The 18348-nt window shown below is 34.1% G+C and overlaps 2 protein-coding genes across 2 annotated transcripts; both read left to right on the top strand.

Annotated features, from left to right (window-relative positions):
• Positions 1–1238: 1238 nt before the first annotated feature.
• Positions 1239–11786, top strand: LOC139847398 (ferredoxin-thioredoxin reductase catalytic chain, chloroplastic-like). Its single transcript, XM_071837071.1, has 7 exons — positions 1239–1461; positions 7741–7809; positions 8204–8316; positions 9130–9179; positions 9282–9353; positions 10811–10871; positions 11645–11786. The coding sequence occupies exons 1-7, from the start codon at positions 1425–1427 to the stop codon at positions 11687–11689; spliced, it is 447 nt and encodes a 148-aa protein (XP_071693172.1). The 5' UTR covers positions 1239–1424; the 3' UTR covers positions 11690–11786.
• A 2670-nt stretch (positions 11787–14456) lies between these two features.
• On the top strand, positions 14457–15682 carry LOC139847616 (peroxidase 31-like). Its single transcript, XM_071837325.1, has one exon. It carries the CDS (start codon positions 14642–14644, stop codon positions 15629–15631), a length of 990 nt encoding a protein of 329 aa, XP_071693426.1. The 5' UTR covers positions 14457–14641; the 3' UTR covers positions 15632–15682.
• The last annotated feature ends 2666 nt before the right edge of the window (positions 15683–18348 follow it).

Here is an 18348-nt window from a genome sequence, read left to right as displayed (position 1 = left end):
CATCGAAAATTTCTCCAGTCACTTTTTCTGAGTTTTTCCAGGTAGCATAGATGTGTTCTTTAGTGGGAACAAAAGATATCAGCGACGGAAAAAAGAAAGAAAGAAGAAAAGTCCGGACGTTCGGAGGATACCAGAAGCCGGAATGACGCCGAAAAAAATAAGGTTTTAGGCGAGACACATGAGAGAAGGCAAAGTCAACAAAAATGTAGAGACTCATAGAAAAAATATTCAGAAGATATTGTAAATGGTTACCTGAGAAGAAGACCGGAGCACGTGATGAATAGAGAAGGGAGCACGTGATGACTTTTTTTAATACTAGCTACATAGATATAGCCCTTGCTCCAATTAAAGACTTGAAGTCATTAATAAAATACTCCGTATTCTTTTAATGTGTAACACAAATTACATTACAATTACAATTATAAATTACATCAAAATTGGGTCATTCTTTTCTAACTTGAATTTTCAAAATTTATTAAACCATTCTTCTAATTTATACGGAGTAATTTTTATTACGTGTATAAAAATTTATTTACGTGTTATATAGTAATTATTTATAACAATTAATTTGATACATCTCAGAAAAAAATATATTATACAACATAATTTGGACAACTCAGGATAATTAATTTGTTACAACCCATATAGTAATATATGACAATATGTTTTTTTGCAATTGTATTAGATGTTTAATATGTTAAAACGAATTATTGTCTTATAGGTTACGTTAACTGCTTTACTTTAATATATTCTTAGGGTGTGTTTGGATGAAACTAGCTGGAGCTGGAGCTTATAGCTGGAGTTGGAGCTTATGGACTAGAGCTGGAGCTGGAACTTATGATTAAAGCTGGTAGCTGGAGCTTATTATTTTTTATAAGTGTTTGGTAAACTAGCTGAAGCTTATTTTTCAGTTCATAAGCTCTACTTTTTTTTCATAAGCTACTAGAAGTAGCTTATTTTTTAAGAGCTTATGATTTTCATAAGCTCCACTTTTTTTGTCTACCAAACAAAGCTTATGACTTGAAGCTTATTAAAATCATAAGCTCAAGCTCCAATAAGCTCCCATAAGCTTCAACAAGCTTCATGCCAAACACACCCTTATTAGATTATTAGAATATATAATTGGATGCTATAAAAAAGTTTTACGTAAACGAGGGTGGCCGCCGCAACGAGCTGCTGACCACCCTGCTTCCTAAAATTTTTTAATCGGATCGGATAAATTACGAATGGCGCTCCGTGCTCACGTCCATTTCCAAATCGAAAAAATCTTTCCTGTTACGCCAAATCATCATATACCTATACATACATAATCATGTATATATAGGTCACTGTCAATGATCCGCAGCTTTTCTCTCCGCTTCATTTCCAGATATTTGTAATAATCCTACTATTTTTATCACTAATTTGTTCGAATTTTTAAGATAATGAACGTGATGAGAGCTTTACCTGCAACCACATCTTTGTTGGAGGTTTTATTGAGATTTCGTGTAGGGTAAAATAATCGATAGCCGGATAAATCACTGAATCGTGGTATCACTTTCCGAAAGTAATTATTCGACCCTTATTGCCTGGGTTACACGAATATCACTTTGGGATAAGACAGAGATTAGTTCTTGTTATTGGCAGTAAACAAGAACTCTTTTGCATAAGAGTATTAAGGTGTTTTTCGTATATCTTATTCTCATAAATGATAGTCTTTATTTATAGGCACCCAAAAACAAGTATTATTCCACGATGGAGATGTTTCACTAACTAATTTCGTTTTCAAATCTAAAACAAATCCTTTACATAAAGTTGTTTGTTTTATTTCAAACATCCTAATCAAGGAAATCGTTTTCAAATCTAAAACAAATCATTTACATAAAGTTGTTTGTTTTATTTCAAACATCCAAATCAAGGAAATCGTTTTCAAATCTAAAACAAATCCTTTACATAAAGTTGTTTGTTTTATTTCAAACATCCAAATCAAGGAAATCGTTTTCAAATCTAAAACAAATCCTTTATATAAAGTTGTTTGTTTTATTTCAAACATCCAAATCAAGGAAATCGTTTTCAAATCTAAAACAAATCCTTTATATAAAGTTGTTTGTTTTATTTCCAACAACCAAATCAAGGAAATCTAGATTAAATCCTTTTCATAAAGTTGTTTGTTTTATTTCCACCTAGTGCAAGAATAATACTTCCGTAATCACTCAAATTTGTGATAATGGAAAACCATTTTCGGGTCCGGGCAATCTATCACTTAATGGGTGTACACTCCGTACCTCCTAACCCATTTACAAGTATAGATTAAATCCCTCAATTACACTAAATTTCTAACAATCCTCCCCAATTTAGTGCAATTCGTTTCATGAGAATTAAACAAATTAAAACAAAAACTCATGCATAAATGAAAATATCTTGAAGATTGAATTTTCACCTTAGTACATTACACATTCCAAATATTCGAGAATCAGGGTGTTCTAAGAATTGAACCCTTCAACCCATTTTGAATAACTGAAAATAACATACACATAAGTTTTCAAATACTCTAAAGCTATCCTGACACTTTACAAGCCATGTGTCCATATCCTTTCATGAATGTATCCAAAGCTAAAAGTCCAAGCTTTGTTGAAGCGGCAAAACTTCACATTCACATAGGTAGTTCACTTCAGTCATGCACCTGCTCTTGCACTTTTTCAAATGAACTATTAAGAAGCTAGACTTCAACCTGACCTTCAGCAGGTCCGAGTACATACCTTACCTTGGGATGATATAAAATTTATGTACTCCAAATTTCTAAGTATAAGCCTTCCGCATTGAATTCAACTTCTAATTTTCATCAGAAGGGAATTGGGTATCTTATAATTAGAAATTTATGTGGACTTTAAACCCATCCCCACAGCAGACTTGTCAACCAAGTCTCTTGCCAATCCCTTCGTCAAGTGATCAGCTAAATTCTGTTGTGACCTTACGAACACTATAGAAATCACCCCATTCATGATGAGTTCACGAATCATACTATGTCTGACACCTAAGTGTCTAGACTTTCCATTGTACATCTGGCTATAAGCTTTTGCCAATGTCGCAGCACTATCACAATGGATAGACATGGGTGCTATAGGTTTAGGCCATAATGGTATCTCATGGATCAAGTTTCTAAGCCATTCTGCTTCTTTACCAGCAGCAGCTAAAGCAACAAACTCAGATTCCATCGTTGAGTTGGTAATACATGTCTGCTTTTTAGAAGCCCATGAAATAGCACCTCCCCCAAGCAAGAACACCCAACCACTCGTTGAAGAATGATCTTCAATATTGGTTATCCAACTCGCATCAGAATATCCTTCTATTACAGAAGGAAATCCACTGTAAGATAAACTATATGCCATAGTTTTCTTTAAATACTTCAGTACCCGCCTAATTGCTTGCCAGTGATGAGTACTAGGATTACTAGTATATCTACTCAGTTTTCCCACAGCAAAAGCAATATCTGGCCTTGTACATGTCATGGCGTACATCAAACAGCCAATCACCTGAGAATACTCAAGTTGTGATACAGCTTTACCTTGGTTAGGCATAAGCTTCTCACTTGGATCAACAGGTGTACTCACAGGAGTACATTCAAAGCAATTAAACTTTCTCAACACCTTCTCAATATAATGAGATTGAGAAATTGAAATTCCTTTGCTTTCACGTTTGATCCTAATACCAAGGATAACGTCAGCCTCCCCCATATCTTTCATGGAGAACTTTGATGACAAAAATTCTTTTGTTAAATCAACTTGACTTTGGTCAGTCCCAAAGATTAACATGTCATCAACATATAGACAAATTATAACTCCTTTACCAGAATCATCAAATTTGCTATACACACATTTATCTGCTTGGTTCAATCTAAAACCACTAGATAAAACTACTTCATCAAACTTCTGATGCCATTGCTTAGGTGCTTGTTTCAAACCATATAAGGACTTCACAAGTTTGCACACCTTGCTTTCATTTCCTGGCATGACAAAGCCCTGAGGTTGGTTCATATAAACCTCCTCATCCAAATCACCATTCAAGAATGCTGTCTTCACATCCATCTGGTGAATAACCAGATTGTGAATTGTAGCCAAAGCAATCAGCAGTCTAATGGTAGTGATACGTGCCACAGGAGCATAAGTATCAAAATAGTCAATTCCAGACTTTTGTCTAAAGCCTTGAATGACTAACCTTGCCTTGAACTTTTCAATAGTTCCATCCACCTTCATCTTCTTTTTGAAGATCCATTTGCAACCCAAAGGTTTGCAACCGGGAGGTAGATCAGCTAACACCCAAGTGTTATTGCCCATGATGGAATCCATCTCATCATTAATTGCCTCTTTCCAGAATGCAACATCCTGAGACCTCATTGCTTCATCATATGTTTTAGGATCATCATCAACATTGAAACAATATGAATATTGGGTAGAAACATCATCCCTAGAACCTTCAACTAAGTATAGTTGAAAATCTGTTCCGAATGATTTAGGTTTCCTTTCTCTTTTGCTTTTCCGAAGCTCAAGTGACTGATCAACAGCCTTTTCAGAGACTTCATCATTACAATCCTTATTGATTCCATTGTTACTTGGAATCATATCCTTTGGTCTAGGTATAGATGAAAATCGATTTTCATCAAAGATTGCATCCCTTGAATCAATCACAGAATTGATTGAGACAAATTCATTAGGCTCTATTACATAGAACCTATATGCCTTGGAATGTTCAACATATCCAATAAAAATGCAATCTATACCTCTTTCACCTAAACTTTTCTTTTTGGGATCAGGCAGTCTTACAACCGCCCTACAACCCCATACACGAAGATAATTCAAGTTAGGTTTCCTTTTATTCCAAAGTTCATAAGGTGTAATCTTGTTTCTTTTGTTAGGAACTCTATTAAGCAAATAACAAGCTGTTAACATAGCTTCCCCCCAAAATCCTTCACTTAAACCCGAATAGGATAACATGGAATTAACCATTTCCTTAAGGACCCTATTCTTCCTTTCAGATATACCATTTTGTTGTGGAGTATAAGGAGCTGTGGTCTCATGGATAATACCAACGGATTGGAAATACGATTGGTCAATGTATTCACCTCCCCTATCTGTTCTAAGTCTTTTAATCAAAGCCTTTTGTTGTAATTCTACTTCAGTTTTAAATATTTTAAATTTATCTAATGCTTCATCCTTAGTATGTAACAAATAAACATAGCAAAATCTAGAAGCATCATCAATAAAAGTCACAAAATATTTCTTGTATCCTAAAGTAGGAGTAGCATGCAAATCACATAAATCACTATGTATTAATTCCAAAATTTCAGTATCACGATGTACATTTTGAAATGGTTTCTTAGTGATCTTTGTTAACATACACGTTTTACACTTTTCATTGTTCATGTCAAAAACCGGTATTAATCCATCTTTAGACATATCTTGCATTCTTTTAAAGTGTATATGTCCTAGTCTAGCATGCCAAAGTGTAGAATTATTTATGCTAGAAGTAGATATAAAAGCAAAATTAACATTCAAGTGATTAATGTTAAGTCTAAACATTCTATTGCATAAATAACCAAAACCAACAAACATACCATGTTTTGACAAAACAAACTTATCAGATTCAATCACTTGTTTATAACCACAACAATTTAACACACTACTGGAAACTAAATTTTTTCTTATTTGTGGTACATGCAAAACATCAAACAAACAAATAGTTTTTCCAGAACTAAAACACAAATCCACACTTCCACGTCCATGAACAGAGGCTGTTGACTCATTTCCCATATGAAGAATTGATCCATCAGTCACGGACTCGTAAGTCTTGAACCAAAATCTATCCTTGCATACATGGGTGGTGGCTCCCGAGTCAACCCACCACGCGACATCATCATCCTGCACAAAATAAGCCTCAGATATATATGAAACATAATAATTCTTATTTGAATTATTAAATATATTCTGACCTTTCGAGTTGTGGTTGTTTAAACCATTTCCCGAACCGCTTGTGCTAGATCCTTTGGCATTATTATTACCAAAAATAACCTTGCAATCCTTTTTTATGTGTCCAGTTTTACCACACTTCCAACAAGTCAATTTAGACTTCTTGTTCGGATTAGCCTTGTTATAACCTCGATGTTTACGTTTGCCCTTTTTGTCATTATTACTAGTGAACTTTTTATGTTCCACCATATTGACAACAGACGTACCAGCAACTTCGTTGCTCTTTGGCTTGTCATTATCCTGCAACCTGAGGGATTCCTCAATACGCAGATGACTACCCAACTCAACAAGAGTTAACTCCTCCTTCTTATGTTTCAAAGAATGTTTAAATTCTTTCCAAGATGGAGGTAGTTTATCAATTATGCTTGAGACTTGAATAGACTCATCCATGTTCATCTTATGTTGTGTGAATTGACCAAGTATACGAATGAGCTCATTGTATTGTTCCAAGACCGGTCTAGAATCGACCATCTTGTAATTATTAAAATTACTAACAAGGAACTTTTTACTAGAAGCATCCTCAGACATATACTTGGTTTCTAAACAGTCCCATAGTTCTTTAGAAGATTCAACATTTAGGTAAATATCAAAAAGGGAATCAGCCATACCATTGAGGATTAAACCTCTAGCGATGTAGTCATCGTTCTCCCACTTGCACCTTTTCCGAATTTGTTCAATAGTGGCATCATCACCATGATCTTCAGGAATTGGTGTGCTGAGTACGTACACCACACTCATGCTGCTCAGAAAGAAGTGCATCTTCTTTTGCCATCTCCTAAAATCAATTCCCTCAAACTTATCAAGTTTGGAGAAATTCGCCGTCATGTGTTTCATCGTAGCCGCCATCGATTATAACGATTAATTACTTTCGATTGTTGGAGGTTTTATTGAGATTTCGTGTAGGGTAAAATAATCGATAGCCGGATAAATCACTGAATCGTGGTATCACTTTCCGAAAGTAATTATTCGACCCTTATTGCCTGGGTTACACGAATATCACTTTGGGATAAGACAGAGATTAGTTCTTGTTATTGGCAGTAAACAAGAACTCTTTTGCATAAGAGTATTAAGGTGTTTTTCGTATATCTTATTCTCATAAATGATAGTCTTTATTTATAGGCACCCAAAAACAAGTATTATTCCACGATGGAGATGTTTCACTAACTAATTTCGTTTTCAAATCTAAAACAAATCCTTTACATAAAGTTGTTTGTTTTATTTCAAACATCCTAATCAAGGAAATCGTTTTCAAATCTAAAACAAATCATTTACATAAAGTTGTTTGTTTTATTTCAAACATCCAAATCAAGGAAATCGTTTTCAAATCTAAAACAAATCCTTTACATAAAGTTGTTTGTTTTATTTCAAACATCCAAATCAAGGAAATCGTTTTCAAATCTAAAACAAATCCTTTATATAAAGTTGTTTGTTTTATTTCAAACATCCAAATCAAGGAAATCGTTTTCAAATCTAAAACAAATCCTTTATATAAAGTTGTTTGTTTTATTTCCAACAACCAAATCAAGGAAATCTAGATTAAATCCTTTTCATAAAGTTGTTTGTTTTATTTCCACCTAGTGCAAGAATAATACTTCCGTAATCACTCAAATTTGTGATAATGGAAAACCATTTTCGGGTCCGGGCAATCTATCACTTAATGGGTGTACACTCCGTACCTCCTAACCCATTTACAAGTATAGATTAAATCCCTCAATTACACTAAATTTCTAACAATCTTACGCCGTAGCATTCGGTGGTTCATCACCTCCGACAAACCTCCGTTTCCGTCGAATCGTCGTTGCTAAAGGTAATCTATAAGACTATAACCACGCGCGCTTTTATGGATTGAATCTAGTCATATTTGTTATGCGATATAACCCTAGAAATGTGTATGTTTATACTTTGTGAGGTTTGAAGTTTAATTGTTTGATATGAGTTTAATTATAGTTCCATTGTTGATAATAAACTGTTAATTTCAGCTATTATTTGAAGCTATACACTCTACTAATAGGTTTGAAATTATGTGGCTCTAAGTTGAGTCTGCTTATAACTTGCATTTATTTACTTCATATTATTCTGTATGTTCATTGAGGATGTAGTTGAATTAGGTTAAGTTTTGAAAGAAGTTAATTGTTCTATTGCTGCTACTTCTTTTGTTGCTTGCTGAAAAGAGGTGGTTTTTGATATAATAATATTTGCAGCTGAACCTTCAGATAAGTCTGTTGAGATTATGAGGAAATTTTCAGAGCAGTATGCTCGTAAATCTGGCACATATTTTTGCGTTGACAAAAGTGTTACATCCGTAGTTATCAAGGTACTACTACTTGTATCCTACTAATACCTAATGTCAGACTATGAATCTGTACCTCTTTTAGGATAAGTGGTCCTATATACATACGATAAAGGAGTGTACCTTGCTTCCTTGACGTCTGTTTTCTTACATAATTAGGAGACGTTAAGGAAAGAGCCTAGTAGTGATAATAGAAGGAAGACTTGTTGCTTGTCTCCCTCCTTTGACTAGTGGTGGCAGATACATAAAACTCCATTGCCTCCTTGGTTGACTTGTATTTTAGGAACCTTAGCCTGTAATCAGTATGTATTCACATTTTTGATTTTTAGGCTTTCGTGCAGATTCTAAATATACTGGATTAAAACTTTCTATAAAGTGTTAATGAATTAATTATATCAAATGGCCTTGGTAGATTACTTGATGTGAGCAGCTCGTTGTCTAGACATGGCATTTTGTGGGCTGACTGGTCTCGATATCGTTCAAAGTCAGATTAGGTCAACATTTCAATATGTTCTAAATATTTGGGGGTTTTTATTCCAATTAAATGTTTGCGGCACTTCCTTTTCTTTTTGTTCACCAACGGTCTTCATTCTCTAGACTATAACTAAAACATACAAATTTGTTTTATATTATTTTAAATGTAAACTAGTCAATCCGAGTACTCTCCGCCTAGGCCTAGTATTCGCGATAAGGCCCCAGATGAGTACTCCCCGCCTAATGAATTTTACCATCTGGCAATACAGATGATGTCTTTGGTCTTGATTGTATCAGGCGAAGAACTCTTTATGTTATTATGTAATAACATTTTTAAGTTTTTGGTCTCTACTATTGATACAGGGATTAGCAGACCACAAAGACTCATTAGGTGCACCACTTTGTCCCTGCAGGTATGTTCTTTGTCTCCGCTCTTTTACCTGTTTGGGATCTTATAATATAACTGAGTGCCTATCTTTATAATTCAAATATTATGTGATTTGGTATGTGAGCAGGCATTATGATGACAAAGCAGCTGAGGCAACCCAAGGCTTTTGGAATTGCCCTTGTGTTCCCATGAGAGAAAGGTAACTGTCTAATGTCTGCTATTCGCTGTTGGTGTATGTGTTTCTCAGATCTCAATCTTGTATTTTTATTGCATTTCAAAGAAGAAAAAACGTTTCTTGAAGTTGTCAGAGCAGTAGTGGCGGATCTAGGATTTTACTCACTGGTGGCACAAAATGAGAAGTGTGCAATTAGGGTCGGTCATGTCATTTTTGATTCCCCATGCAAAACAATTGATAAACGCCCAAACAAAATTTTAGTAAGTTACAACACTTTAATATTTCAAAGCTTGAACCAAGCTAAGTTAACTACCTATCTACACATCAATTTATCTAAATACGAAAATATTTCAATCCATGAGATACGCTTTTAAGTTATACATATATACAATTATAGAGAGCACAAGCAATGTTTAGATTTTAACTTTATATGTTGTAAGTTAGAACTTTTGTAAGTTAAAAATAACTTATTAAAAGTTTAAATAACGATTTTTCATGAATTTATAAGGAAAGCTATAATGTTTAAACATAAAAGAGTTAAAATGTTTACTACTTATGAAACTAGTAGGTATAATTATCTAAAATAATAAAAATTTTAAAATATGTAAACTTACTATTGTTGTGTTAGTATCATTGTTCATAAAAAATATCCTGAATTGTCAAACCTATAAGATATAAGGATGTGTGTTCTACATATGTATATATTACATGGGAACAATCTAAATAAAATTAATTGATCAATAACGGGGCCCACCCAGTGGCGGAACCAGAATTCTTTTTCACCGAGGGTGAAAAAAACTTTAAAACCGTAGCAATTTTTTTGGGTAAAATATGAAGGTTTTGGGGCAATAAATGGAGGTTTATAGGCAAAATATGATGGTTTTTGGGCAAAATTTGAAGGTTTTGGGGCAACATTTGGAGATTTTCGAGCAAAATTTGGAGGTTTTTGGGCAAAATTTGAGGATTTTTGAGTTGAGGCAAAAAAAAAAAAAAATTCACCTGGGTCAAAGTCGAAAAATCCAAAATTTTTCCACTAAAATTTCAAAATCGACTGGGGGCGGGCGCCCAACCCTGCCCCCACTTAAGTCCGCCCCTGGGGCCACCAATCATCAACCTTAATTGTCTTTCCCCATTTCACCTGCATCTTTAACCTCCATGGAACTCAGATTCTAACTTTTTTTTTTTTTCCTTCCAAATCTTGTGAACTACTCCTTATATTAATTTGTTTATACTGCACAGACTTAGAATACTAGTGTTTTTTTTTTTACCAAAGTCACTGGTTGCACGTGCCCCCACTCACCATAACATAGATCCGCCCTTGGGTCAGAGTATATAGTAACGCAACATTAGAGTTTGCTTTTAAATTCATGTAACTATATGGAAAAATATTGTGCTAAAAGAATGTTTGTATCTTATTTATGTATTCTATAGTAGCAAAGTTGTATGTAGCTGATCAAGTTTGTTACCTTCTTATTTATTAGGAAGGAGTGCCATTGCATGCTTTTCCTCACTCCTGATAATGATTTTGCTGGTGACGAGCAGGTAAGCCATCTCAGGTTTTTGTTAATATAGAATTGAAGAATGTATAAAAGTTCCAGTTTAATAACTTAGAGCCCTGTGATTATAGCATGTCCAGCATGTAGAACGATCAATATTTCCTGTATAACTGTATTTAGTCTTGCTAAAATAGAACTAGGTTATTTGACGAACAATGGGCCAATAGTACAGGTTGGGTCACGACTCAGAAGAGTCTACTTATGATTTAAAAGGGGCTTGGTTGGTTTAGCTGCCAACTCATTTGTTACCCGTTATTTGTTTTAGAATATTTTAAATGTTTAACTGCTGCAAAAGCTGTTTTGTAATTGAATGATTTTGAATAAAGCAATCTAAGAAATTTTGAATACTTGAACATACTTCGGGTCAACTTGTGCTATGTCTTATTATAAACGGGTCTAGTCAAAAGATGTAGCTAAAATGAAAGACCTGAAGTTTTATTACGTGTGTAACCTTCTATTGTTTAATTTTTTCAAATTAGATTATTTTTGCAATGATAGTATTCCTTTTAATTCATTTCATTTTATAGAGAGTAGGAAATGAAGTGGATCAGCCTAAGTCAACTCACACTATTAAAGCATACATTTTGACCCGAAATTGTATAATCCATATCCGTTTCATCTTTACTAAATCGACCTGTTTTTCATATCTGTGAATTGCGATTGTGCGTCTAGCAAGTTTTCTAGCAAGTTTTGTAACGTATTATCCTTCCTGTTTCCTCTCCTAGCAAATTGTATATAACCTCTCCTCGATAAATGCAGGTCATTTCCTTGGAAGAAATTAAAGAATCAACTGCCAATATGTAGTGTAGGTACAGAAGCAAATTACATTACATGTAAAATTTTGTATGCTCATATCATATCCACTTAATCACTTTGGATGTATTCGATCATTACATTAACATGCCTTACAAGAAACTAATATAATAATAATAATAATAATAATAATAATAATAATAATAATAATAATAATAATAATAATAATAATAATAATAATAATAATAATAATAATAATAATAGTAATAGTAATAGTAATGGTAATAGTAATGGTAATGGTAATGGTAATGGTAATGGTAATGGTAATGGTGGTGGTGGTGGTGGTGGTGGTGGTACCACCAAATTACGACAAATATGTAGCTGACACATATCGTTGGTTTCAAATTATTATACGTGTATTTATATTTTACACTTGATTTTTGGATTATTTTTTTTGTTCCTCAAGGATCTAACGGTCTTCACTGTTGGATCAAGTATACAAAATCATACCCCAAGTGAAATGAATTTCTGGACAAGATCGGCTAATTGGACTTAAGTACTTAACTCACATAAGGAATGTTTACATGTTCATATACAATTATAAATTACTGTAACGATCTTTATAACTGCTTAATCAACAACTTTATAACTATCTTTATACTGGTTACTAGCTGCCACCTGGTCTTTCAATATTTACAATTGTAGCCTAGATACTTTTAGGCCGTTATTTTTCTACAGCTCCTTATCATGTGCAGAAATGGATATTATATCATGCTTAGGGAATATTAGGCACCGTATTGGTGTTTACATGGTGACACCTGTAGCGATCAACAATTTTGAAAAATCAACTAGGATGCCACCTTGATTTGGTGATGGTGGTGGTCCACTAACATGCTAATATGGTCTGATTTTGAAACATGTCATTGAAAATAATGACCCATCCAACACAAACCTTTCTGGCATATTCGTGCCCCACACCAACAGTTATTTGAGTGTTAAATGATTGTTAAACGATGATTCAGCCACTCCCTATCGTAACTAAACTATTCATCCTCTTAACCTTCCACATCAGCGCCACATCAACATCAATATCCTATAACTAACTCATAACTAAACACTTCATATCATGGCTAAAACAATACTCCTCTTAATATACAACGTACAAGCAATAAAACATCAAGTTCAACAATAAAAAGCTACTGGGACTCACAATTCCTATAACTAATTAAAACTCTTCCATTAAATCCATGGTGAGTGCGGGTAACTAATGCGGGTAACTAAGCCGTGTCTATGGTTCTTTACGGGTAACTACGGATAATGAGCGGGTAATGAGCGGGTAACTAACCATAGGGAGTGGTCTGAGTATTTGGTTATTGATCAAGTGTCATAAGGACTCTTAGTGATACTATAACTCTCTGATTTAATCTTTAACAATGCCCTTTTTAACCTAATTAGGGATTTATTGTGAAAAGTCTTTTACTTGGCATTGGGGTGACGCTTAAGTTCTCGATGTCTGAGATTTACCCGCTATAGAGAGCCGATGTGCTCGTTCAAGGGGAGTTCCTAGTTAAAAAAATAAACAATCATTCTATGGATGATTTGTAAATCTGTATAGAAAGTATATATAGTACAGGTTGTTAGCATAAAGTATTTTTAACAGTGAAAGTGTGCCTGAAATCACCACTAACATATACGGAGTACTTATAAAAAAAATACATTTTTTTGTTAAAATGGTTATAAAATAAAATAAAATGATTAATTAATAAAATGTCTAAAGTATTAAACATAAAGTAAATTAAATACGAGTAAAAATTCAGTTGGAGAAAAAAATCACATGTTTTTTTTATCGGAACTAATTGGATAAACAATTCACGTAACGTTTGAAAACCAGAATGATGATCCACATAAAAAAAAAAATACTTTGAGAATGCACTTTGTAATTTGGACACACTTTAAAGAAAAACTGCCAATATGTTTCGATATAACTAAATTTAAACTTACATAAGCTAAGTTGGCGTAATAAAGATACTTTCCATAACCATCTTCATTTAGCTAATTGGTTACCGTCATTCTGAATATCTGAGATATCTCGAGTTCAAGCTTTATTTGGGGATTTTATGGTGCAGTTTATTTTGCCCTCCGAGTATTTCTTGCAAATGGTAGGTTATGTCCATATCTAGCAAAGTTTCCTCGAAGTTTTCTTTAGCTGCATGTCCTGAGATTTCTTCCTAACGAAAACGAATGTAGGAACTAACCATAACTTGTAATTTACTGGATATGATCATGTGGGTAGGTAATGACCTCGTTAAAAACTATAACAACGTTAAAAATATAAAGATACTTTCCATATATGCCTTGGTGTTTCATGTGCAAATGTTATAATAATCACTATCAATATTTGGTCTAAAAAAGAGAGTACAACATTATATTACTTTATATATGTCCTAAAATAATTTATACTAGTACTTTATATATGTCCTAAAATATATTTTCTTTGCTCAAAATATACTAAAAAGTTATTAAAATTTTCAAATCTAAGCTTTTTTTATAAATGAAAAGATAATAGTTACATAATAATTAAACTATTTTTGAAAGTAAAAACGTTACATAATTTAATTGTAATTATTTATGGATGAAACAGATAATTTATTAATATTAACAAATATTAAAAAGAAATTGTTGAGAGCATTTTTTTCAAGAGAATATATGATATAATTTATTTTATTTATTATTTATTTCAGAAAAAACGAAAAAGGGAGCAGGTAGCATTAACTCAGACAACGAGAACCAAGAGTGGCACAAAATGGGATAACGAATTAAGACATAATCACCGACAAATTAATAAAATAAAAACTTTCCGTCAACCACCGTGATTAACGGTCCTCTGTAAAAGCAAACCACCGCGTCATTCGCACGCGCCATTTCTCCTCAAAACCCTCATTTTATTTCACCATTTCTGTATTCTTTCAACTTAATCAAGCTTTGTCAGAACGTACCGCATCCATGGCGGTCACATTTAACTCTCAATTCCTTTTCTCAATAATCATTTCAATCTCAATCTTAATTTCTACATCACACTCTCAACTCACCACATCTTACTACCAAAAAACATGCCCTAAATTCGATCAAATAATGCAAGATACCACCACTAACAAACAAATCAACTCTCCGACGACCGCCGCCGGCGCTCTCCGCCTCTTCTTCCACGACTGTTTAGTCGACGGCTGCGACGCTTCCGTCCTCGTCTCTTCAACGCATTTCAACAAAGCTGAACGCGACGCCGATATCAATCTCTCACTCCCTGGCGACGGATTCGATGTCGTCGTTCGAGCGAAAACTGCTCTCGAGCTAACTTGTCCAGGTGTCGTTTCATGCTCCGATATTTTAGCTGTTGCTACTCGTAATTTGGTAACGATGATGGGAGGACCGTTTTATAATGTCAAATTAGGTCGACGCGATGGACGTGTGTCCAGCGCGTGGCGCGTTGAAGGCAACTTGCCGCGGCCTTCAATGAATGTTAACCAACTCATTGCACTATTCAAATCGAAAGGTTTTTCGGTACAGGAAATGGTTGCCCTAACCGGCGCGCACACGATCGGATTTAGTCATTGTAGTGAATTTAGTAATGATATTTATAATTACAGTAGGACTGTGAAAGTAGATCCGTCTTATAATCCGAGATATGCTGCTGGTTTAAGATCTGCTTGTGCTGATTACCATAAGAATCCGTCGTTATCGGTTTTTAATGACGTGATGACGCCTAGGAATTTCGATAATGCGTATTTTCAAAACCTGCCAAAAGGACTTGGAGTGTTGAAATCGGATAGGGCGTTGATGATGGATGGGAGAACAAGGCCGTTTGTTGAGTGGTATGCGAAGGATCAGAAGGCGTTCTTTGAGGCGTTTAGTCGAGCGATGGAGAAGCTGAGTTTGTTGCAGGTGAAAACTGGCTGGAATGGAGAGATTCGACGCCGGTGCGATTCGATTAATTAGGTCAGATTTTGATGGTGATATTACATTATATATTGTTACTTGATTTCAATTTCAATTAAATTTATTGTTTCTTGACGGATGAAATGAGCATCATATAATTGTATACTAAATTATACTCCGTAATATTACAAATTAATCAAGCTGAATTTGATTACTGTCGTTGACCTATGTCTGCTAAAAAAGTTCCTTTCATAATTTCTTTGAATGTATTTTAAGATCAATGTTTTGCTTCTTGTGAGTTTAGTGTTTGCACCCGAAAGTATTGCTAAAGAATAATTATATGTTTTGGTTAATGATAGTGATAACTAAGTTTAATGCTCTGCTGGAGTATATAACAGTGAAAACGTACTGTTCCACAGAATAACATTACGGTTTCATTAAAGTAATCAGGCTTCAGCAAGAGCTAGCAATTTTGGAAACAAAAATAAACAGATACCAAACAACATTAAACAGATAACAAAAGACATGACCGATTTTGTTTACTATAGTTAAATATCAAAGTAGGTCATCACAGGCACATTGGTCTACCAGCTTTAGTCTTCATATCAGTATAGCATGTGCCACAAGTTTCCGTGTTGCCATAATGTCCCGGAGGAACACAATTGCATATATATTGCAACTAGCCATGCAAGATGATGTGGGTGGGACTGGCTTACCTATCGGAGTTAGTGGGCTTGATGGATCCATCATAGGTGATGGTGGTTGTGGATTAGGAGCGGTGTTGGGTGATCTCGGTGGAGCTGGCGGAGCTATGGTGGGGCAATCTGGTACGTCATGAGGGGCTGGTTGATGAATAAGTCGATGGTGTTGGAGTCAACGGTAGTTGCTGAAGTGGGACATAATGACACATGACCGAGAACTGTGGGTGGGTGGGCAGCCATATGGCAAACTTCGTGGTGGTGAAGGTTCTGGTAACAGAATTGGGGGTAGCAAAGCAAGCAACGTGTGACCTAAGTAATACACAAAACAATAGAATTAGAATTCAATTGAAGTAACATAAAAAACAATTATTCAAGGAAGTTATACAAGTATGCAATTGTAAATTAACCACGTAAAGGAACACTTACAATATGAGCAACTAAGAGAAAGTAGGACAAGATAAAGCAACGGATGTTCCATTGTTATGAACGAGTGAAGTTGTCCAGTTGGGAATTACTGGGTGGACAGTGAATGAAGATGGCTAAGTGATTGTTCTGTTTATATAGAAGAAAATAAGTATGGCAATTTTAGATTTACCCTGTTTGCAATCTTGTTATAAACGGTTAAAACCAGTAACAGTTGCAATTTTCTATGTTTTTTCACTCGTAGACTTACGTACTCTTTGATTACCATAGTTACAAAGATGGGACTAAATTTCTTGTTGGGAAACCCGTGGTACATTAAGTGCTGGTTTACTTTTTTTTTTATTAAGTTTTATATGAAATATGGATATAGATGACAGTCTGAGTCTGATTAAGAATGACTATATTAGTGAATGAATAATGTTATTTACTTTTTGTGATGAATAAAAATGTCGAATGATAAAATTGACTATTTTACCCCTAAAATAAATATTAATTTAAATCTTAATCAAAGCTATTCTAATCAAAATATGCGGACAACTTTTAAAACTTTTAAATTCGTAATTTATTTCATAAGTTTGTTTCGAGATTATACAAATTAGTCCCAAATCAAAATATATAGACATACATGTGCACATACATATCCATTGTCATTATCAAAATTATCTTCATCAAAATATCTTACGGAGTATATCATAACTATTAATATTATTATCTCCAACAACGTTCCTTTTCTAAAAACCGAAACCACTCTATATGCATATACGATACAATCAACTCAGGGGTATTTTCGTTTTGTATACATGCACATCTATCTATCTATCTTACAAAAACGGTAAGCTATATCCACGTGGCATTCAACCATTAAGCGTCAGCAATTATCTTTTTTTCTCCTTAATCCTCGATTAAATCACTAATTTTCACTAATTTTCTAATTAAGCCACGTGTACACTACTAAATTATAACCCTAATACACTAATAATTTTCATTCGCAGTTTCATACAATCCATATTACTTCGTCACTCAACAATCCTTTAATTCACAATTTCAATGACAAAAAAAACACCGATCGTTGAATTGCGATCAAATCTAATTATTAATCCTGAAACTCATCAATTTCAATCGCTGATTTCAAAAAAATTTATACCAAAATCTCTAAAATTGAAACTCATAAATTCGTCAGTTACAAAATATCCATTAGGGTTTCCGGAATATCGTTCCATTTTATCTCTAAAAATCGTTATTACTATGCAAGATTTAATCAACCTTTCTTCTGTGCAGTTATCTAATCACTTCATGCCTGGTATAATTTTTGTTTTCTTCGTCTTTGTCGTATGTTAAATTAGTTGTTATTTATTTGTTCATCCTAATTAAAATTATGTAACCTTCATACCCAATTTGTGTCCATTTGTATGATAAATATATTTGATTTGGCTACATGTTACATGTTTGTAATACACTCATATTCGAGTTTTAAGTTCTAAAAATGCTGATAATTTGAGGTACAGAAGGCGCGTTGTTTGTATCCATTGGAAATAATCTGCAACCGTGTATTTTTTGTAACGTTTTTTGTGTGTAGCTAATGATATTTCGTCTTCTCTGGGTCGTTTGAGTGGTACACATTGTCATTCAAATTTTGGCAAATCCTTCGCTGGT

Source organism: Rutidosis leptorrhynchoides, chromosome 5, assembly GCF_046630445.1.
Source record: "Rutidosis leptorrhynchoides isolate AG116_Rl617_1_P2 chromosome 5, CSIRO_AGI_Rlap_v1, whole genome shotgun sequence".
Classification (NCBI taxonomy): Eukaryota; Viridiplantae; Streptophyta; class Magnoliopsida; order Asterales; family Asteraceae; genus Rutidosis; species Rutidosis leptorrhynchoides.
This window is presented reverse-complemented; position numbering and strand designations above follow the sequence as displayed.

What these genes read in the sequence shown, in the direction of transcription:
- LOC139847398 (XM_071837071.1), top strand. Translation starts at nt 1,425, where the DNA reads ATGAACGTGATGAGAGCTTTACCTGCAACCACATCTT. An exon ending in GCACCACTTTGTCCCTGCAG is followed by an intron (nt 9,180 to 9,281) that starts GTATGTTCTTTG and finishes GTATGTGAGCAG; the next exon opens with GCATTATGATGACAAAGCAG. An exon ending in ATTTTGCTGGTGACGAGCAG is followed by an intron (nt 10,872 to 11,644) that starts GTAAGCCATCTC and finishes CGATAAATGCAG; the next exon opens with GTCATTTCCTTGGAAGAAAT.
- LOC139847616 (XM_071837325.1), top strand. Translation starts at nt 14,642, where the DNA reads ATGGCGGTCACATTTAACTCTCAATTCCTTTTCTCAATAATCATTTCA.